General features: G+C 37.8%; 1 protein-coding gene across 6 annotated transcripts in view; it reads right to left on the bottom strand.

Moving 5' to 3' along the window:
• The window catches only part of MYO5A (myosin VA), a 228,319-nt gene that overhangs the window by 94,841 nt on the left and 109,846 nt on the right, over positions 1–23,632 (bottom strand). For 5 of the 6 annotated variants that reach the window (XM_055363022.2, XM_055363025.2, XM_055363024.2 and 2 more), the window contains exons 5-9: positions 15,486–15,642; positions 9,659–9,802; positions 7,390–7,471; positions 6,623–6,730; positions 4,619–4,725 (exon numbers count right to left, since the gene is read on the bottom strand). In XM_055363022.2, the coding sequence (XP_055218997.1) occupies positions 4,619–4,725; positions 6,623–6,730; positions 7,390–7,471; positions 9,659–9,802; positions 15,486–15,642 (598 nt within the window). Of the gene's footprint in view, positions 1–4,618; positions 4,726–6,622; positions 6,731–7,389; positions 7,472–9,658; positions 9,803–14,453; positions 14,640–15,485; positions 15,643–23,632 lie in introns of those variants that run through there. The other variant, XM_055363027.2, reaches the window with a different exon arrangement.

The raw sequence follows: 23,632 nt of genomic DNA on the forward strand, positions 1-23,632 counted from the left end.
GCAGAAATACCAGAGAAGTGGTGTTGCACTCTGCTCAGTGTGTCATATCCAAAGCTATGTGATATTGATTGGTCCAAATATTGGTACTATCAATTGTGATCACTTGGTTAAGGGAATGTCTGCCAGGTTTCTTGACTGTAATGATAACTATCTTTCCCTTTGTAATTAATACATGTCTTGTGGGAATTCTATCTTTTACCAGATCAATATACTATTATTATTGTAATTAATCAAATTTTATCTACATTTGCCCACATTTTGCTAACTTCTTAGTTCATTTCTTCTTGCATCTTAGATCTTCTAACTGGGATCACTTTCCTTCTGCCTAAACTATATCCTTTAATATTTAATATTTCCTTTAGTGAGGGCTCACTGGCGACAGCAGATTCTCATAAGCTTTTTTTTTTTTTGAGACAGTCTTGCTCTATCCTCCAGGCTGGAGTGCAGTGGCGCGATCTTGGCTCACTGTAACCTCCACCACCCAGGTTCAAGCACTTCTCATGCCTCAGCCTCCCATGTAGCTGGGATTATAGGCGTACACATGATGTCCAGCTAATTTTTGTATCTTTAGTAGAGAGAGGGTTTTGCCATGTTGGCCAGGCTAGTCTCAAACTCTTAGCCTCAGGTGATCCACCCGCCTCAGCCTCCCAAAGTGCTGGGACTACAGGTGTGAGCTACCACGCCTGACCTCTCATAAGTTTTTAATTGTCTGAAAATGCTTCAAATTTTAATTCATTCTAGAAAGATATTTTAACTGGATATATAATTCTAACTTAATAGTTTCCACTCTAAGCACACTGAAGATATTATTCCACTGTGTTCTGGCTTTTATAGCTGTTTATAGCTGCAGCTGGGAAGTGAGCTATCAGATTAATTGCTATTTCTTCAAGGGCAGTCTCTTAATCTCTCTGTTTTAAGTTTCTTCTGTCTTTGATATCATTATGATGTGCTTAGGAATAGATTTCTTTTTATTTATACTAACTGGGATTTTCTGGACTTTCTGAATATGTGGGTTAGTCATTTTCACAAGTTCTAAAAATTTTTTAGTAATGATCTCTTGGTATATTATGTCTGCTTCATTCTCTCTCTTCTCTCTTTTATGAATTTTCATTAGATTAAAATTAGACATTATTACTCTATCCTTCTTCTCTCTTAACTACTGTTTCAAGTGCTCTGTCTTTGGGTCCTATCTTGCATTTTGGACAATTTCTTCACATCTACCTTCTAGCTTATCAGTTTTCTCTTCAGTTGTGCCAAATCTGCTGTTTATTAATTTTGGCATTCTTAGCAGGTATGCCTCTGCTATCTGTCGTTTCTCCTAGCTCCTTCTATTTTGTTTCATTGGGGGACTTGTGATTTTTGACTGTGAGTCAATATTTCTTGTAACTTTTCTGATGGGACTCCACTGAGGCCTAGACTGAAGGTGGGTCCTCCAAAGTAGATTTGCAGTTGCTTCTGTCAGGCGCCTAGGCCACTACCAGCCCAGGATCAATTTAAGCTATATTTTCTGTATGTAGTTTTTTGAGACCTTCCAGGAACTATGAAATCAGTCTGGGAATGAATATGTGTGAGAGTCAGTTTGTTGTTATAAATTTTTAGGGAGCTAGTTTTCTGCCTCTACTTGGCACCAAAGTGTGGGTCAGGTTAAGTTTTCTTTATACTCCTGGAGTGGGTGGTGGGCAAATTGATTACTAGCTCCCCACTTAGGGTCTCAGCTTTAGGCAGGAGTCTTTGTGTTCCCCTGTTTATATGGGTCCTGTGTCTTTGCCTTCTGTAGCTCACTTGGCTATGAAACCCAAAGCTCAAGGTCACTGGGTTCAGCAAATGCCTTCAAGGTGGGGCAGAACTATCAAACAGAGATGTCTTACCAGTAACTTTTAAAGCTCATTTAAGGCCAGGCACAGTGGCTCATGCTTGTAATCCCAGCACTTTAGGAGGCCAAGGCAGGCAGATCACCTGAGGTCAGGAGTTCGAGATCAGCCTGGCCAACATGGTGAAACCCTGTCTCTACTAAAAATACAAAAATTAGCCAGACACAGTGGCACACACCTGTAATCCCAGCTACTCGGGAGGCTGGGGCTGGAGAATAGGTTGAACCCGGGAGGTGGAGGTTGCAGTGAGCCAAGATCGCATCACTGCACTCCAGACCAGGTGACAGAGCAAGACTCCGTCCCAAAAAGAAAAAAACAAAAAAAACAAAAAACAAAACAAAACAAAACAAAAACTAACTTAATCTCCACCTACCCCAAATAGTGAAATTGTAGTACTTATAGCTATCATCAAATCAACAAAGTTGACAAGCACCGGTTAGAAAATAAAAATCACAGAATTACAAGAACTGGATGGAAGGAACTTCTGGACATTATAAGTACTATTTCTCCAAGATGATATTAATAACTTCCAGACATCTCAAATAGGAAAACAGTACACTCAAATTTTAGGTAAGACTCATAGTGAAGTGATATACGTGACATAACATTAGTCATGACTTTCTTGATTAGGAGAAGCTTGACATTTGGGGAAAGGTCACAAGAGCAAAGAGGAAAGATGGTGATGCAGAAATCAGAGTTCTTTTTAAAAAATCCAGTTTGTATACCAACATTCAGAGTAGTGTTATTCATAACAGCCAAAAGGTGAAACAACTCAAATATCCATCAATCAACCAGTGGATAAACAAAATATGGTTATCTCCATATAATGGACTATTATTCAGCCGTAAAAAAGAATAAAGTATTGACACGTGCTACAACATGGATGGATTTTGAAAGAAGCCAGTCACGAAAAACCATACATTATATGATTCCATTTATATGAAATGTCCAGAACAGGCAAATCTATAGAGGCAGAAAACAGATTTATGGTTGCTTAGGGGTAGGGAAATAGACACATAGGTAACAATAAGTAAAGGGTACTGGGTTTCTTTTTGAGGTCATGGAAATATTTTAAACTGACTGTGGTGATGGTTGCACATATCTGTGAATATACTAAAAGCCACTTAATGGTACACTTTAAATGAGTATGATATATGAATTATATCTCAACAAAGCTCTTTTTTAAAAGACTAGCAATGTTTCATTAGAAGAAATCAGGGTTTAAATTAGAATCATCATTTTGCCTTTTACAAAACCACCATTAGGAAAAGAGGCTGGGGGAGGGGAGGAGGAATCATGCATCTAAAATTAGGACCCATGGCTTAGGAAAATTACACCTCAAATATTCATAAAGAAAATCATGAGGATCAAGCTTTCTGTAAACCAAACTGTCTGCCCATCTAGCTCTTGGCCCTCGGACTAATAAATAAGTTACAGGGCTGGATGTGGTGGCTCACACCTCACACCTATAATCCCAGCACTTTGGGAGGCCAAGGTGGGCGGATCATCTGAGGTCACGAGTTCAAGAGCAGCCTGGCCAACATGGCAAAACCCCATCTCTACTAAAAATACAAAATTAGCTGGGCATGGTGGTGTACACCTGTGGTCCCAGCTACTCAGGAGGCTGAGGCAGAAGAATCGCCTGAACCCAGGAGGCGGAGGTTGCAGTGAGCTGAGATTGCATGCTTTTGCACTCCAGCCTGGGCGACAAGAGTGAAACTCCGTCTCAAAAAAAAAAAAAAAAAAAAAGTTATGGAACAAGTCTTCTCTTTAAATCATAAAGTCATTTATTTTATATTATATCATGTCTCACACATCTAATATAGTATCAAAGTACTATATCCAGAAAAGACAAGAAATAGATTCTTTTCTTACAGGAGTAGAGAATCTGTTTTTACACAAGAGGCTATAGATCCAGAGAAAAAAGGCAACTAAGTGAGTTGAATAAACACCATTTAAATTAAGGCCTTAATTAAGAATACCACAATGAATAGCATGGCTCTATCCACAAGGACCTCAAATCCTAGTGGGTAAAGGCAAGCAAGAGAGACCTTTATAGAACAATGTGATTTGAGCTACAATAAAGGAAAGCAGAAGGGTGTGTATCTAAGAAGAGATGCTAGAGATCTGCCTGTGAGAAGTGAGTAAGAGCTGGCTAGGGAAGAAGAGCAATGTACGTACCCCAGCAGGGAGAATCTGAGCAAAGCCAGGAGAGAGAAACAGCCTGGCATGGAAATGGCTGGATGTAGAGTGTGAGAAGCAATGAGAAAGAAGCTCAATAGGAAGTCAGGGGTCAGTCATGAAGGCCCTTTCATGTCATATCATGCCAAGTAAGGTGTTGGGTCTGCCTCTGAAGGCAGTGGGGAGTCCTGAAACATTTCAGTAAGGGCATGATATGATCCCTAATAGCTTTAACTTCCATGAGTTTCTGATCTTGTGGGGCCACATCTGCATTATAGTCACTAATCTCATCTATCCAACCCTCTCTCTTTCTCTCTCTCTCTCTGTCTCACACACACACACACACACACACACACACACACACACACAATCACTATGCACCAGAGATTAGAATCCATATTTCTTTATTCTCAGTTTGAGATTCTCCTTTGGATAACATATGTCTTTGATAATTATATTTCTGATAATATTGATAGAGAGACTTAAACTATACTGCTTCTTTAAACAATCTACAAATCTAAAACATAATTCAACTGCCATCCCACTAAAGCTTATTCTGAACTTACAGATATTGTGCAGCTGTCTGCATCTCGGGATGTAAATCCAACATTGCCTAAGTGAAGGATGCCAGCAAGTATTCGGAAAATTCCCATTTGATGAGATTCACTAATTCCTGAAACAAGAGAGTGAATGAACAAGTGATTAATTTCAGAATAGAAACTAAACAATTACAGCAGACAATTTTAAGCCTATTGTTAATTCCTGAATATTGCCAGATGTTGTGCATATTATAATGTGTCATAGCTAACAACACTTTCATCTTTGTTGACATTAACACATTAGGCAGTTTAGCATCATGGATGGATAACATGGCTGCTGACTGTGGCTGATCTGGCTTGAGACCTGGCTCTGCTATGGACCTATCATCTCAAATGGACAGGTAGCTTCAGTATTCTATGCTTCCATTTTCTCATTTGACATATGAAAATAATAGTGACTACTTCAAAGTATGTGAAGATTAAATGAGATTAAATGCACATAGCATACTTAATACATGACATGACACACAGTAAGTGCTAAACAAATTGTTGTCATCATTGTCACACACTGGGTTTAAAATTAATAGTATTACCATTTCTATTTATCTCTGCTCCAGATACAGCCCAATAAAGCTGTTACTTCTTAAGGCTGTTTAAAAAGTAATTATTTAATTACTTCTTTAAACTACAGACCAAGTATAAGTCAAAGAGACGCCAAGATTAGAAGCGTTTAGGCTGGTGCTGTATCCCAGCCTGATGAGTATGCGTCCAAATACAGCATCAGAGCAGAACTTGAAGGATAAGGAAGGATGAGAAAGCTGGACAGCTTTCAGCTTTTATCAGATCTGGCTTCATTTTTAAATAACATAAGAATCTCCAGAAAATTAGCTATAATTACATGCAAATAGAAGCAGTGAAATTATTTCCAAATATGTAATCTTAGAAAGGGTAATTCAGTAATGACCCTATAATTAATGTTTTTTACCATCTCCTGCATTATGGCTTTTTCTTTTTTGTTTTTTTGACACACAGTCTCACTCTGTCACCCAGGCTGGAGTGCAGTGGTGTGATCTCAGCTCACTGCAAATTTTGTATGGCTTTTTCAAATTCACAAATTTACTATTTACAAACAGATTTAGCACGAGAAGAAATGCAGTGATTTTCAAACTTTTAATATGCATATGAATCACCAATAGATTTTGATAAAATGCAGATTATGTTTCAGTAGGTCTGAGAAGGGATTTGAGATTCTGCATTTCTAGCAAGGCCCACAATGGTCCTGGTCCACACTGTAATTAGCAGTGCTTTTAAATTAAGTTAACTCACCTGAGGGTACTACTCAAAATGCCATCATACGATTTTAGAGTTATCTATATTCTGAGGTTTTTTTTTTCTTTAAGTTGTAGATGACAAGTTCTAAAGATTAATTTATTCACATGTAGGCCCAACATTTTTTAAATCCCAGAAACAAGACAGTGACATCTGAGCTGCTTCAGAAATGTTGGACAGAAAAAAAATGCTGGAATAAACTACATGTAATGGAATATTCTGTCATGATGCCAACTCAGCCACATTTCCCAGCCACAGAAAGATCCCCAAAACCAAACAAATAAACCAAAAGCTCCTACAAAATGCGAGCTTGTAGAGGAGCCCATTTCACTTAGCTTCAGGTTTCAGATTTTGTAAAAATTTAAGCAAAGAATTACAAGTAGCCCTCCCCTGATGCCCCAAATATATATTTTGAACAGTTTTATTGAAGGCTAATTTGCATACCATAAAATTCACCCATTCAATGATTTTTAGTAAATTTACAAAGTTGCACAACCATTACCACAATCTAATTCTAGAACAGTTCCATCATCCCAAAAAGAAATCTCCTGCCCATCTGCTGTCTAAATGTGTTCTATGTGGAATATTAAATCTTATAGCAATACTTGCCACTTAATAAAAAGTCAAGCCAATATTCTAAACAAAGGTTGCTTGAGTAAAAAAGCTATTCCTCATAACAGCTCAAGAATAAAGTGACATTACCTAGCAAAGTGCAGGCCTGCCTAGTGTGTGCCATCTCCTTTGCATCATCCACTCCTTCAATCACAGGACTGCCTCCTTGTTTTGTGTAATTAAAGTTATCTGCATTTCCTGTAATGAAGAAAAATAAAAATTTTCTGGTTTATGAAAAAGCCTTGCCTTCTACCCTTATGTCCACTCTGAATCAGAGGTGGTGATAGCACAGTTGAGTGTACAGCATCTAGAGTTTGACTGCCTCTGTTTTCAATTGTATTTTAATTAAAAATTAAAAATTAAATAAAATTCAATTAAATAAATGGGGTAAAATATTTATAGTTTATTTATGTTAATTGGTAAAATAAATAGTCCTTTCCTAAAGGTTTTATTCCAATCTACACACTAGAATAATTTCCTCAAATCCTTTACTCCCCTCATAAGAAACCCTACTGGCTTCTAACAAATCAACTCCTTTAATTTTTTTTTTCCTTTAATCAAAGCAAATATCAAACACATACAAAAGTAGAGAGACTAATAGAATGAGCCCCTAGGTACTCATTACTCATCTTAAACAGCCATCTAAAATCACCTCCAGGTCAATCCTGTTCCATTTATACAGCCACTTACTCCTCCTCTACCCCCATGGGTTATTTTGAAGCCAAGGGCTGACTTTTTATCATATTATCCATAAGTATTCCAACATGAGATAAGCTCCTTTTTAACAAGTAAATTTAGAAACTTGGAAATTAACAGAAAACAATACCAGAACAATAAATTTAATGCCATATTCATACCTAATCGTAGCATTTTAAATTCAGGTAACTTTGCTGAGGCACAAAGCTGATAGAAGATATGATAGTTTCTCTCCTCTTCTGCCTTTGAAATAAGAAGAGTTTTGAATTACAGCATTTTAATCTAAAATTCAGGAAATTCTATCGTAAAATAAGATTTTAATATTTATCTCAGTTGGTTAAATAAATTATACTTTCCTATATTTCCTAATACTTATTTCTGATTATTAAATCTTATGATTTATAGTCTATATGCATATGTATGAGTATGTGTGTGTTGCTCAAATTCAACATAAAGTATTGGATAGTAATGCTTTCTGAACTAGTGAACAGCTTGATATATGTCCACAATCATAAGATAATCAGTGCTTTTGGGGGAAACTAAAATCATTTTTTTTTTGCAATACTCAATACTATTTTCTAAGGGTACCTCTTAGATTCAGTCTTCCAAATGCTTTGAAAAAAGAATAATCCCATTCTTGCCATATTGTAGACTGGACCATCTACTGTGGTTATTTGTAGGAAAGTCACAAATGTACATCTTCTATATCATTTTAGTTTATACATTTTAAATCAATAACTGTTTTATAAAATAGAAAATAAATCACATATAAATTCTAAGATAATTTTTCAGTATTTCCTGAGAGTCTTTTCCACACATATATCTAAAAAATACAGTTGCAATAATATTGTTCATACACCTAATAGTTTATCACTATATCCTTCATTTTTACAGTATACTCAGTTGGCTAATGAATCGTATTAATAAGGCCAAGGTCAGGTTTGATGCCCACAGGGGGCTGATGTCTGGAAAAGAAAACCTATTATAGGGACAGAAGCCACTGAACAAATTACCAATATACCAATGACCACAAGCATGATTAAACAGGAGACCAGGTGGTTCAGCACACAGAAACTAGAAAAGCCTGTGAGTCTGCAGAAATGCTTAGGTCCTCTTTGTACATAAAGGACAATACAAGTATGCCTTTTCTGATTGTGTGACTCATTTCGACAAGCCAAACATCCTTGACATTCTATATCACTGGAGACTGGGAAACTGCTAGAAATGGTTCAGTGTCTCTAAACAAGACAGTAAGGATTGGGCTTTACCATTTTGCATTAAGCACTACTAGCCTTTGGTCACATACTGACCAAGGACCATCTTTCCTCCCCGCTTACTCACTTACCTATCAATCAAACCTCTACTATTTGAACTCTAATATTTGAATCTTCCCTTAGATCTACCTCTGTTTCACCCATTCTTTCTTCTGGTTATCAAAGTAGACACTTTTCAAAAAAACCTATAGAAATAGCCATCAGCATAGTAACACTGTTCTGTATGTACCTAGATATTAAATATAATACTTCATTTGTATTGCCTTACTATGCAAATCAAGTATTATATTTTAGGTGGCCACAAATCAGGCACAGCCCCAAAGTCAAAGCCAGAGCAACTTCACACTGCTCAAATTCTCAGACACTTTCAAACCTATGACAGACCTGGGCTATGGAAATTGTGGACACTGTTACATGGCAGTGTCAAGGGTATTTGAACCTCAATGCAGTGGGCATGCAGTTGAGGCTAATGAAACCCAAATCTCACAGCATGAGGCAAGCAGTAGGTCTACAGAACTGACAGTGTGTGATAAACCCATACCTATAAATATATAAATGTACGCCTGCTAGTGATGTAAATATATAGTATCTCCCATATCTCCCACTTACCAATCAAAAGGGACCAAGAGCATACATGTGGATGTAAACCCTACACAGATGCATCAACTGTTTTTTTGATAGTAGTTCACAATTGGGTTGTGAAGATTTTTTTTTAACCCTCACTATTCTATCTAAACAATAATATATTCTGAAAGAGGAGAAGAAGGAAGGAAAGACGACAAGATAATTTTTTTTCTTGAACTGAGTTCAAACTGTAACTTATTGAGAGCATGGAACAATGCCTTCCCTATTATTTGGAAATATGAGAGACAAGACTAAACCAATAGCACCTGTTCTCAACTAAGCTTTCCTGCAAGCACCTGTAGGAAAAAGTCAAACCTAAAAGTGACCGGTCCCAAAGACTATTAGCATTTAAGTGGTACTCCCTTGCCTCTAACAGGCACCATTTTACAGGCTTCAGTCCAAGTGTGGTTGGAGGTAATACTGTCATAATATGCTCAAGAGTATCTTGAAATAAAATGCATACCAGCAAGCATGGACTCAACAATTATACAGCAATCTAACACAAGTACATATGTGTATATGGCCGGCTTACCTGGAATACCACTCTGGATTTCTCTAAAAGATAAGTTCTCATATTGGCACCAATGATTCGATATCTCTTATCAAAACCAATCTCAATATACTTCCCAAAACGGCTGCTATTATCATTCCTGGTTGTTTTAGCATTTCCAATGGACTAAAAAGCAAGGGAGAAAATAAGATTTTAGAAGTGTAATTCATAACATGACATTTACAGAATCTGCTCAGAGAGAGAAAAGATGGAGTAGAACACAGGTCCTTAAAATTGATTTTTTTTTCTTTTTTTTTTTTTGAGACAGAGTCTTGCTCTGTCACTAGGCTGGAGTGCAGTGGCACAATCTCGGCTCACTGCAACCTCCACCTCCCAGGTTCAAGTGATTCTCCTGCCTCAGCCTCTGGGATTACAGGCACATGCCACCACGCCCAGCTAATTTTTGTATTTTTAGCAGAGACGGGGTTTCACCATGTTGGCTAGGCTAGTCTCGAGCTCCTGACCTTGTGATCCACCCACCTCGGCCTCCCAAAGTGCTGGGATTACAGGTGTGAGCCACCACACCTGGCCAAAACTGATTCTTTTAAGAACAGAACCACTTTTGCCACTGCAGGCACAGGTGTATGCTTTGCTCACTGCACAATCACACAGATATATACTAATAGTTCTTATTTGTCTTGTTATTCTCACAAAAATGATTTTCAGAAACAGCAGACCTGAACTCAGAGGTTAGAATATTTTCATAACACCTTTTGGGTTATCTGAACATTCATGCCAGCAAAGAAAGAGAACAAACGAGGATGGGAGCTGCCAAGGCATAGGCTTTGTTAGGTAAGCTTCAGGTTTTTACTTTTTTCAAAAAAACTTCACCTGCTTTACATAAATAAGATGGTTAAGACCAATGAATATTTCCTGGAAATGCTGCTCTGGTGTTCAGGGTCTCTTTAGCCTGATGTTTCTATCACCTTATCCTGTGGCAACAAAGTTCCAGTTAGACTATTTATTAGTAGAGTATTAGTATTACCCACTCAATTTAAAGGCCATTTTCAGAACCAGAAAAAGTAAAATTTGGCTTTGGATTTTGATAGTTAAATCTAGCTTACAAAATATCTGCTACAGAATGCAGAGAATATAACTTGCTGCTAAATGTTTTATATAACCTTAAAAATTTTAATGACATATGTCTTTCTGATTTAGGTAACTCGCTTCTATAAATTTTTTTAAGGCAAAGCAAAAAAAAAGATGTAGTTAGAAAACCAAGTGTTTACATAATGCATATATTAAATGTTTAATAAGCAAATTTCATAAAAAATTAATATCTTTCACTTGTGTAAAGCCTATGTCAGGATTAGTAAATTGAAACCACAGCAGACAGAAAGATGTGAAAATACAATGTAGTTTTAAGAGTGATACAAATGTAAGTAATGAAAACAATAGTAACATAGCCATACAAGTCAACACATTAGATTCTTTGATCAATCAAAGAAAATATATTTTCACTTTCTGAAATAGAGTGTAGATATCCTATTTTGTTTTGGCAGTGAGGACACTGCTATATTTTAGATTAACATTTTAAATGCTTTTCTAGAAAAATAAGAATATCTTCCTGGCAAAATTACAGAAGGATCTAACGTAGCCTCAGATAATTTATCTATTCATTTACTCAGATGTTACCCCTCTTGATATTACAAAACACCATAGCAAAAAGTCTGTATATGGTCTCACTATTTTATTTAGAAAAGCAGATTAATTATAAATGCAGACTTTTCTCTCAACACAATATATTCTTCCAAAGAGCAAATGAAAGATTACATGTAGTAGAAGTAGCAGCTGCTACTCAATAAACACTCAATAAATATTAGTAACTGTCCTAAGCACTTTCCTGCCAGTAACTAAGCAAGTGGAGGAAGGGTGGGCCACAGCTTCTCCTCCTTCCTCAACTCTTACCCCACCTTCCACATATCATCTCTCCCCATCTACTCAGACTGGGCGTCAGAGTGGCCCACCTGCCGAAACACCACCACACTGTGAGAAGAGGCAGGGATTGGCTAGAATTGAAGCAGATCCTTTTGTTTTCAAGTAAAATGTATTTAAACATAGACAAACAATGGTAAAAAGAACAAATGAATTAGAAGCCCGAAGACCTATCAGACCAGGCCCTATTATCAACTTGTCATTATTTAATCTCTTTGAGGAGCATTAGTATCCTCAAATGTAAATTGACTAGGATAGTGGAGCTCTAGGGTTCTTTTTAAAAAATAAAATTATTTGATTCTAAGTCCTGAAACTGATAGGGAAAGAAATTTCTATACATAAACAGTATCTTTTGTCCACTCCCTCAATTGTTGCCTCTGCCATATAAGCACTGTATTCACAAGAGACTCCCTAATACTGTATTCACTTTAATCAGCAAGAAGCCACTAAAGGAAAAAATAAATTTTGTGATCTTGGTAATCTTGGTTTTACTATTTTAATGTAATGATGCATGAGTCACTCTTCTTTACTAAATGGAGATGAAAATCTTCAATTATGGTTATTGAAATTAAAAAAGAACAACTGGCTAGGTGCGGTGGCTCATGCCTGTAATCCCAGCACTTTGGGAGGTCAAGGCGGGTGGATCACCTGAGGTCAAGAGTTCAAGACCAGCCTGACCAACACGGTGAAACCCCATCTCTATTTAAAATACGACAGTAGCTGAGCGTGGTGGCATGTGCCTGTAATCCCAGCTACTCGGGAGGCTGAAGCAGGAGAATCGCTTGAATCGAGGAGGTGGAGGCTGCAGTGAGCTGAGATCATGCCATTGCACTGCAGCCTGGACAACAAGAGTGAAACTCTGTCTCCAAAAAAAAAAAAAAAAAAAAAAAATTAAGATCCAGGCCTGGTACAGTGGCTCACACCCATAATCCCAGCACTTTGGGAAGCTGAGACAGGAGGATTGCTTGAGCCCAGTAGTTCATTTGAGATCAACCTGGGACAGGCCGAGACAGAGCAAGACCCTGTCTCTTAAAAAAAAAAAAGTTTCAGTGTGCTATTCCCATCTTATGATGAAAATTTCCAGGAAAAAATGAAAACATCATGAAATGGAGCAAATAGAATAATTATCTGTACATCATTCACATTTTGCAAAAGAAGCCTATGTTGAGAATGAGGAGCTTCCTTTTTAAAGAATAATGTGCATATCTCTTTAGACCCTGGATTGTAACGTTAACCATGTAGGATGCTCATTATCCTATGAGGAGTTTCAGAAGATCACTGGAGACGCCGATATGCCTTTCCTGACATCTCAGCAAAGGGCTCTGATATAGGGACATAGTATTGAAGCGATTTAAAGCTACAAATTTTTCAGACTACATACTCAATATTTTACCTATGTTTTCTTCCAGTAACTGATCTTCAGCTCCATATCACATTTCCATCTTTCAAATTGAGATGCCCTTTTTTGTAGTTATTGAAAATTAGTTCAACTCTTTACCAAATTTTTCTTAATCCAAATTCTTATAGATGAACAATTTCAAATTATTTAGACAGACTAAATAATAGAGAAGGAAGCAGGTGAGCATAGCTGATCCCTTTATCTTTTATGTTCATCCCAGCAAGCAGGGCATATTCTTTATAATTGCATATTGTAAGTATTATCTTTGACTGCTGTGGTTTGGATATAACGTGTCCCCATCAAAATTCATGTTGAAATTTGATCCCCAATGTGAAGGTGCTGGGAGGTGGGGTCTAGTGGGAGGTGTTTTGGTCATGGGGACAAATCTATAGTGAAAGCCTTGGTAAAGTTCTCCTGTAGTGAGCTCTCCCTCTGTGAGACTGGATTAGTTCTCTCGGGACGGGATTCATTTCCACTGGAGTGGGTTGTTATGAAGTCGGGAGGCCCTCAGGTTTCCCGTTTGTGTGTGTCCACTTGCCCTGTGACATTCTCTGCCATGTTATGCAGCACGCCGGCCCTCACCAGAAGCCTAGCAGATGCCAGAGCCATGCTTACTGTACAGCCCACAGAACCATGAGCTAAATAAATCTCTTGCTTTATAAATTTTTACCCAGCCTCAGGTATTCTGAGGCTATAGTTATAGCAACACTAAATGGACTAAGACAGTAGCTATTCCAAATTTTTAATATATTCCTAGTAATACAATTCAAATCTGTGTTGCAGAAAAACCAATAAAGCTGTTTTTTTTTGAAAGAGGTCATAAAATAGTTCACTCAACTCATGAAAAATTCTAGAAGGTTCATTCTAGACTTAAGTTATCTTCAAAGACAACTTCAAATCCTAGTATTATATGGTCCAGACCCGGAAGAAATGGGATTACCTAATGCCATCACATTCAAGACTTTGGGATATTCTAATGCTAGGGACTAAAATGGCTGGAACTGTTGTCAAATACCAAGAATTTGTCATGACCAAAACCAGTCAAAACAACAACAGCAAGAAAAGAAGCCCTGTTGTTTTCTGACCCCAAACCAAAAACTGGCTCCACAGATTCTATTTCCCCAGTATTAACACTAGTGACATCCAGCAGTGTATCTGTAGCTTACATTCTTTCAAAATCTTAACATTTGCTTAAAATTTTCACTACTCTCTTTCGGTGCAAACATCTGTTTCTTCCTGTTCATCCTATTTCAGAAAGTATTCCCAGTATTTTTTTCCATAGCACATCCAGCCCATGAAGCCTCTGAACTTCCCCATCATATCTTGTTTTTCAATCCCAAAAAGTAGAAGTCCCGCTGCTCTAGAGAGCAGCCCTACAGATAAGAGGTCACGGCATTCTGTTCTGAAGTGTCACACGCAGCACCGCAAACCAAGCACAATTACCTCTACATAGATTATCGCAAAAACCACTTGTACCACAGGTGCACCAGGCCGATTTTAACTCCATCTGTGTTTGGGTGACAAATAAAGCTTGACAAAGGAAAAAGACAGGAATAAAAAAATGCCGATTTGAATTTTTAACAAGGAAGGTTTGCTTCTGCATGTCCGAATTAATTTCTCTCCATTTAACAAAAGTAATTTTTCTCCATTTAATAAGTCTTCATATAAAACTATAACTTTCCAAAAATCATATTAATAGACATAATTATCTACAAATCCTAAAATACTCAAATTCTCACACAATTAGTTCCATTTTCATTGGCATAGGCATTTCTACTTTGTATATGGTGTATTCAAGTTTTGAAAGCACATTTTTTCATAGTTCTTCCCCTGTCAAAACCTTACAGTTACTGTCTTTTATGAACCTATAGCTGTGTTATGTGCTTGACAGAACAACAACAACAACAACAAAAAGCTTATAAAGATCATAGTTTAAGTTTGTAGTTCAAATCTGGAAAAAAATTAAAACTTTAGCTATATTAAAATTTAAGCCAACTTAGGTTGGACTAAGTACAGAAAATGAAATATGGGCAAAGGAATAATGAAACTCATTCATACTTGAGCATAACAAATCTTATGTTTTAGAAGGAGCATAAATAAGAACTCAGGACTTGGGGGAAATGAGTAACTTGTACTTCTGGTACAAGGAAAGGAACAATAGACATGAGTCAGTTAATGAGGAGAAGGAAACTTAATTGCTGCCTGGTATTTAGGGGCAACAATTTTGCTGGTAGGTCAAAAATTCAGGATTATAGACTAAAACAGATTCCGCTATAGCTGGGCTTTACTAAAAATGTCTACCTTACCAAGTTTTTACTTTTCCTAGATTTTTTATAAACACGTAGAAAAGCATTTTCTTCATTTTAGTGGCTGGGAGACCCCGGGCTTTCTGAGACATGCTGTATCAATCAATTTTTTGAGCATGTTTCTTATCAAGAGAATATAGGAAGAAAGCCGAAGGCTCTGCTGTCTTACCTCCATGATGGGGTTGGAGGCCAAGACCTTTTCCTCCACATTGGCCTCACTGGCAGAACCACTCACAGTTGCAAAGTATCGCATGGCATACTTAGCTGAGACTGTTTTTCCTGCCCCAGACTCTCCACTTACGATGATGGACTGATTTCGTTCATCTCTGTAAAATAAAAATTTTTTAAAAAGTAACTGCCAGTGCTGCCTATAGCAGGATTGATAAGGGAAACTATGGTCTCTATGGAAGTAGGGGGCCAATTAATGGATTTTTTGGTCGATACTGGTGCTGATAACACCAAGGTCTCAGGTTCAATCCCTATACTGGCCACCAGAAATGTTGCAGGATTTTTTTTTTTTTTTTTTTTTTTTAAGGAATCAGAGAGACCGATGGGGTTGAGGAGGACATTTATTATTTAGGTGCACCAGCCCAGACAGATTAACATCCAAAGGACCGAGCCCTGAACAAAGCGTTAAGTTACCTTTTAAACATTTCGTGTGGGGGAGATCTGTGCAGGGGGAAGCATATTACAGAAGTGAGAAACAAAGACAGTTATTCAATTAATTGAGACATGCATTACATCATTTCTTTTCAAGAAAAAACATGTTTTATGACTTGGGTTTATCTGTCTAGTGACTTTGCAACTGCACAGCTAGAGAAACAGGGTCTTCACAATGCCTGGGAAAGGAGGAGAGATAAAGCTCACTAGCCAAAGAAAAACAGGCAGTTAATTTTTAAAGGACTCCAGCTCTTTCTCTTTCTCAGGGGGAATTGGATTTTCTTACATACAACTGAGTTTCTGCTTACACATTCTTTAATTTCTTTTAATTCCTGTTCCACTGCCCAGTTGGGAATGTGATTAACATTATTTCTTCTGTGTTCTTTGTGATAAGGCACAGTGAGTTTTTGCTGGTTCATACATGCAACAGTGTGGAAAGGAACATAAGAATGATATTTCCTAAAAATAATATCTACTTACAAATTTAAAAATAACACAGAGGAAGAAGATATCAAGCATTAAATTAGAGAGCATCACAACTAAGGATGAATCTGCAATAGAGGGCCTCTGAATTCTTATGTGTACAAATCTCAAACATATTATTTTATTCCTAAAGAATTACTTCAATATCTTACAGTACTGTTGCCAACCACTTCAGGAGATACTCTTTGAAGCCACAGCAAAGAAATTTAAATTTATACTGTTTAATTAAAGTTACAAAACCATTTAAAATATTTTAAATTACCAGCTAACAATCCTCAAAATGGCATCTCCCACAAACTCTAGCTCCTACTAAAGTATCCTCATCACTAGAGAAGAAACAGTCCATTTGCTGGCTTGGCTTCATTCAACTAAAAGTTAAATAAGTCATGATCTGTATCCTCATGTGGTTGACGGATGTTGTGGTTTGAATGTTCTCTCCAAAATTCATGTTGAAATTTAATTGCCAACATGATGATATTGGGAGGTGGGGCCTTTAAGAGCTGATTAGGTCATGAGGCCCCTGCCCTCAGGAATGGATTAATGGCATGAATGCAGAAGTGAGCTAGTTATCACGGGAGTGGGCTCCTGATAAAAGGATGAGTTTAAGCTGATTTCCTCTCTGCCTCACATGCTCATGTGCCCTCCTACTACTGAATGACCTTTGCCAGATGCCAGCGCTGTGCTCTTGGACTTTTCAGCCTCCAGAACAGTGAGTCAAACAAACTTCTGCTCTTTATAAATCACCCAGTCTGTGGTATTCTGTTATAGCAGCAGAAACTGGACTAAGACAGTCATCTAATAGGAAAGACAGGCCAATAATTCAAGACTGTAATACATGTAATGGGGCCGTAAGAGGAAGAAGAGGTTATCAGGGAAGATTCCCTAGAGATGACAGCTGAACAAGGTCTACAAAAATGAGTAAGAGAAAGCAAGCAAGGACTATAGAAGTCGGGAAGGGTACATTCCAGGCAAAGCGGATAGCATAAATGAAGGCTCAGAATCAGAAGTTTGGAAAGAGCAGATAACTCAGCTTAGCTGGAAAATGGAGTAATGACAGATTTATGATTTCTGGTTTGGCCAGTCCTTTCAAGGGCCTCCACAATAATCCTAAATAGGCTGGGTACTGGGTGCTTTGGAGTGGAGGTGAGCTCTTCTGACCTGTTTCCAGAAGGTCTAATGTGAACCAAAAGCCCTCTTAAAAATACTGCTTCATTCATTCATTTAAGAAACACATAATAAGCAGCCACAATGTGCTAATCACTTTTTGGAAATAAAAGACTCTAGGGTCATACTCAATTGAGAGAGACTAGAAAGGACACAGTTAAAATGCAGTTGGAAGTAACTGCTATAAAAAAGGTCTATCTAAGATACTATGAAAGTAGAAAGGAAGGGTATGGAACCAGTAGGAGATATGAGGAGGAGATGTCAGGAAAGCCTTTCCAGAGAAGGTAATACCAGAATTGAGAGGGTAATACCAGAATTGACTCATATATATGATCATTAGGAGAAAACCAGGTTCTGTGAGAATAAGGAAATGGAGTTAAATTATGTAGAAGCACTTGAAACCCCAGGAAACAATTATTCAAGGATGAGCAAGAGAGAGATAGAGAAAGAGAGAAAGAAAGAGAGAGAAAGAGAGAGAGAGAGAGAGTCGGGGTGGGGGAGGGTGTCTGTTAGCCTTTATTTTCCTCTTATGGTCATCAGTGACCTTATATCTATTTGGTCTGTCGGGTCTTTCCTTATAGTTTTCATTTTGTATGAAATGTATTATTTTATAGATTTTCCTTTTGAATTTTACCCTTTAAAATAGGTAATCTCTCTAGTTTATCATGGTCATACCAAACACTTATCTTCCAAGATCATCAACTTGTCCTCTGTAAACTTAATAAACATACTTTCAATTACATCTACGTCATCAACAAGGAAATTAAGCAATGCTTGCCTCAAACCTGAGTAATGTATAACATGATTTAATATCCCCATCTATGTTGATGTTAACTCTCTGATAACCAACCATTGAGTGTTGTCATGTACCTTGATGAAGTGTACATGCAGCTGCACCTAGGTCTAAATTTTTAGCTTATAAACAAACATGGCCACGTGAAACAAAATCTAGAGCTTTACTTTTTTGCAGGCAACCAATCTAATTGTTTCTCCCTTTATCCGATCCCTTGTTAAAAAGGGAAAATATTAAGTTAGTGTAATAAAATGCTTTCTTTCAAAACTGTGTTTTTACCGTGGTGTCTTAAAGATGTGGCTTCATTGAGACTTTAATCTCTCTCTTGTTAGAGAGATGCTAAGTTTTTCTACATCATCACTCATCAAAATCAAGCTGCTCTGCTCTCTGTGTCTCTCTGATTCCTACTTTTAATTAGTCTCAATAAGAAAATGCTTAAACCCTAAAGTTAATACTAGACAATGAGTTTACAATTATAATACAAATTTTATTTTTGAAGCATAAATATTTACTATAAAAATGGTTGCTGGCACTGTTGAATGCTGTGCTTTAGAGAGGCAGACAGACTTCTCAGGAAATGAAAACAAATGTTTCCTAGAGATACTTGCTGAGGTCACTCAGTTCCTGGTGAGAAGCCTGTCACATGGCTATCAGATCCTCTCAAATCAACCTGAGTTTTCTGTTCCATCAGTACAGAGCCTATGCATTATATAAAGATGCTAGAGCAGAAATAGCCAACTATATTTGTTTATAACTTTTACATACTCTAGTTCTCTAATATGTACTGTATTTTATTCCTGCTGCAACCTTCTGGGGTAGATAATATTCAGTAAGTCCCAAACTAGTAGTTTAATGTTATGGTTTGAATGTGTTCCTCAAAGTTCATATGTTGCAAACTGAATCCTCAATACAACAGCGTTGAGAGGTGAGACTTTAAAACGTGACTAGGCCAGGCATGGTGGCTCACGCCTGTAATCCCAGCACTTTGGGAAGGTGAGGCAGGAGGATCACTTGAGCTTAGGAATTTGAGACCAGCCTGGGCAACATAGTGAGATTCCATCTCTACAAAAAAGAAAAAATTAGCTGGGCATCACTGCATATGCCTGTAGTCCTAACTACTTGGGAGGCTGAGGTGGGAGGATCACTTGAGCCTGGGAGGTTGAGGCTGTAGTGAACCATGACTGTACCACTACACCCTTGCCTGGGTGACATAGTGAGACCCTGTATTACAAAAAAAAAAAAGGTGACTAGGTCGTGAGGGCTCTGCCCTCATGGATGGATTTATGTAGTCATAATGGAAGTGGGTTAGTTACTGCAGTAATGGCATCCTGATGAAAGAATGAGCTTGGCCCCCTTCCTGTCTCTGTCTTACATGCTCTCTTCCCTTCCACCTTCCACCATAAGATGACGTAGCAAGAAGACCCTCAACTAGATGTAGCCTATCAACCTTGCTCTTTCCTGCATCCAGAACAATGAGCCAAATAAATTTCTGTTCATTATAAATTACCCAGTCTGGTATTCCGATATACCAGTATAAAACAGACTAAGATACTCATATAATGGAGAATTCTAAAGAGAAATCATTTACTGTGAGCTGGGGTCATCTGAAAGTAAAATCTGAGTGGGATAATGAAGTATAAATATAAATCAGACAGATAAAAAAGCATGGAGCAAGATATTCTAGGCTAAATGAAAGATGTAGAAATAGAACTATGCCATCTTAACGTGAGGGAACAGATCTGTTAGAATAGGGCCAGGTAGTTGAAAGTAAGAAAACTAAATGACAAAGAAGAAAGGCTTCAGAGTCTCAAAGCTGGATTCGAATCTCAGCTCTTAGATACCATTTATTAGCATATGGCCTGGACAAGCTACTTTCCTCACCTGTAAAGCAGTGGTGATCTGCTCCAGGGATATAATGAGGATTACATGCCTGGCACCACGTCTGGTACACAGTAGACCTCAAATATGGTAGATATTTATTAATTTAAGTTAACCCACCTTTATATAACATATATAAAATTATCCTTATGAGGAACCATGTATTACTTAAAGCCTATTTGCATAAATAGGATACTTAGCATCACAGGGCAGCTGAGTTTCAGCTGAAACAGAAGAGATTTTGTCATCTGTAATAGTTTGCAGTTAGCCAGTGAACCTCTGGACAGTGGCACACCCTGAGACCACATAACCAAATGACGGAAGGGGCCACCCTAAGGAAGGGCCTGGTAATAAATTAATTCAGAAATAATAAAACCAGATGAGAGGCTCAAGTCAATGAAAACAGAAATGTAGACATAAGGCCACATAATGATGACGACTATGATGATAAGAACAGCTTATATTTGAATAGAACTTAGTATTTTTCGAAGTGTTTTTGTGTGTATCACCTAATACAATTTTCACCTCCAAAGTAAGCAGGAGAGACATTATATTTTACTCTTTGGAGGAAATAGTAACACCAAGAGGTTAAAAGGCTTGTCTAAGCCTGATGACTGGCATAGAGTAGAGCTGGGTTGTTACACCCCACATCTCTTGATTTCCAGGGGAAAGTCTACACAATGCTTCTTCTGCTTTGTTACACAGCTCCCTACCATGGTCTCCCCTCAATCAAAATGTTTATGCATTAGTTCCCATCAAAAATAAAGATAACAAATGCATACCACAGAAACCTGTACATGTAAAGCTAGATCATCAGTGACACTGTTCCATTTTATAGATGATAAAACGGAGACTCAGGGAGACCAGGAGATTTGAGCTTATATGGTTAGTTATTGGTAGATATGTGACTAGTACAGATGTCTTTTTCACTAGACCAAAGTTAATTGCATATAATTTATTTCAAGCAAATTTAAATAAATGAAACTTAGTCAATAAAACTGATTATCACTCACAGTGGAGAGAAAATACAGCAAATTAAAGCCATCAACACTACCTGGTTTTAAAGAAACAACACAAAACAAAACAAAAATCCTAGTTACAGCATGAGAAAAGACTGGCAAGAATGTCAAACAAGAATAAAAGAAAAAAATAGGCATGGCAGTCCACTGAGTGTTTCTCCATGGTAAGTCAACAAGGACAATTAAAATTAAAAGGCTATTCTAGGAAGGTATTTTATGAGGGCATTGTACTCTCTAAGGAGCATGTTTAAAAAGAAGCCATGAGTCAAGGATCCAGCTCAAGGATCCTGGTTATTGCTGATGTCACCGGACATAGATCTGCTTGGAAAGAATTCCTAGTATGAGTTTTGCTTTTAGGATAGATGTCAAAAACATCTTTTCAACCTTAAAGATCTAAATTAGAACTCTGCTCCTTTCCCCCTACTCCCCACCCCACAACACACACAACCTGCTCTTCCTGCCATCTTCTACATCTCAATAAACAGCAACTCCAACCTTCTAGGTGCTCAGTCCAAATCCTTACTGCCATCCTTAACTCCTCTTTTTCTCAAATACCCCATATAAGCAAGGCTTTGCCAGTTCTGTCTTAAAAATATACCCAGAATCCATCTACTTTTTACCACCTCCACTAATTAAATGATCATCTTTTGCATGGATCGAGGCAATAACCTCCCAACTAGTCTCCTGGCTTCTACCCTTGCTCCAGCACAGTATGTTCTTTTAATTTCTTTGTAACTTTACTTTTTCGTTGTTTTTGTAGATAGGGTCTTGCTCTGTCACCCAGGCAGGAATGCAGTGGCACCATCTTGGCCCACTGCAGCCTTCAACTCCTGGGCTCAAGCAATCCTCCCACCTCTGACTCCTGAGTAGCTGGGACTAAAGGCACAGGCCACCATGCCTGGCTAGTTTTTGTATTTTGTTTGTAAAGGCAGGGTCTCACTATCTTGTCCAGGCTGGAGTGTGGTAGCACAGTCGTAGATCACTGTAACCCTGAACTCCGAGGCTTAAGTGATCGGCTTACAGATGTGCGCCACCATGCCCAGCTAATCGTTTTATTGTTAATCATGCCTGACTTCGTGGGGTAGGAATTCCTGTCTATTTAATTTGTATCCCCCATGCTCAGAACAGTGCCTGGCGTTTGGACGGTGTTCAATAAATCTCTATTACATGAATGATGAATTGTACCTTCCCTGAAGACATGAGGGATCCCTAGAAATGGTGATAATGTGAAACACCAGGATTTGCATCTAGAAAGATGACATCTTTGTTTGACAAGAAAACAATGGTAAGGCTGGCTGGGCGTGGTGGCCTATGCCTGTAATCCCCGCACTTTGGGAGGCCGAGGTGGGCGGATCACGAGGTCAGGAGATAGAGACCAACCTGGCTAACACAGTGAAACCCCGTCTCCAATAAAAATACAAAAAATTAGCTGGGCGTGGTGGCAGGCGCCTGTAGTCCCAGCTACTCGGGAGGCTGAGGCAGGAGAATGGCGTGAACCCGGGAGGCGGAGGTTGCAGTGAGCTGAGATTGCGCCACTGCACTCCAGCTTGGGCGACAGGGCGAGACTCCGTCTTAAAAAAAAAAAAAAGAAAAGAAAACAGTGGCAAGAAATGATCCTGCAGCAGTTATTTCTGACTGTAAGCCTAAATAGATACACTCTATTTTACTGCTGTGGCAGATGTTATGGGTATAGATTTATTTATATAAATGGTAAATATAATACCATAACTGATTGAGGCATATTTTAAAGCTGTCTGAAAAAGAAAACCAAGCCAAAGGAAAAAAGACAAAACAACCCTTCAGTTAAGAAATTACCTTGAGTGACTGAGTCACAACAGATAATAATGAGAAGAGAAAATTACAGGAAACCAAGGTAAATCTGAAGGTAAAAAGCCATAAATATTCATATAAACCTAATACTATCTGTGAATGACCAGTAACAAAGATGTAAGAGCTATGCTTTTGTATTTAAGAATACTATTTTCCAAAGAGTCATATAATTCTCTGAGCACTATACAATTTTCAGAGATTATTTTTAGAGTCTAGCCATCCATGTGATTTTTTTTCTGCCCAGTAGTTCTCAGGTTGTACTAAGTGGTGTCGAAACTGTACTGCAATGCTCTGATACTATACAAATCAACTACTGGTAGATTTTTCCAACTTAAGGGAAAAAATCATACCAATAGATGGAATTTTCTCAATTTTAAGCTTAAAAAATAACTTTTCTTAAGCTTTGAACACTAATTACTATTTTATAGCAGAAGCTGGCATAATATGACATGCTTTGTAGTGCTAACCTATGTTTAGTCATTTTATATT

The sequence above is a fragment of the Gorilla gorilla genome, chromosome 16 (assembly GCF_029281585.2).
Source record: "Gorilla gorilla gorilla isolate KB3781 chromosome 16, NHGRI_mGorGor1-v2.1_pri, whole genome shotgun sequence".
In the NCBI taxonomy this organism is placed as follows: Eukaryota; Metazoa; Chordata; class Mammalia; order Primates; family Hominidae; genus Gorilla; species Gorilla gorilla.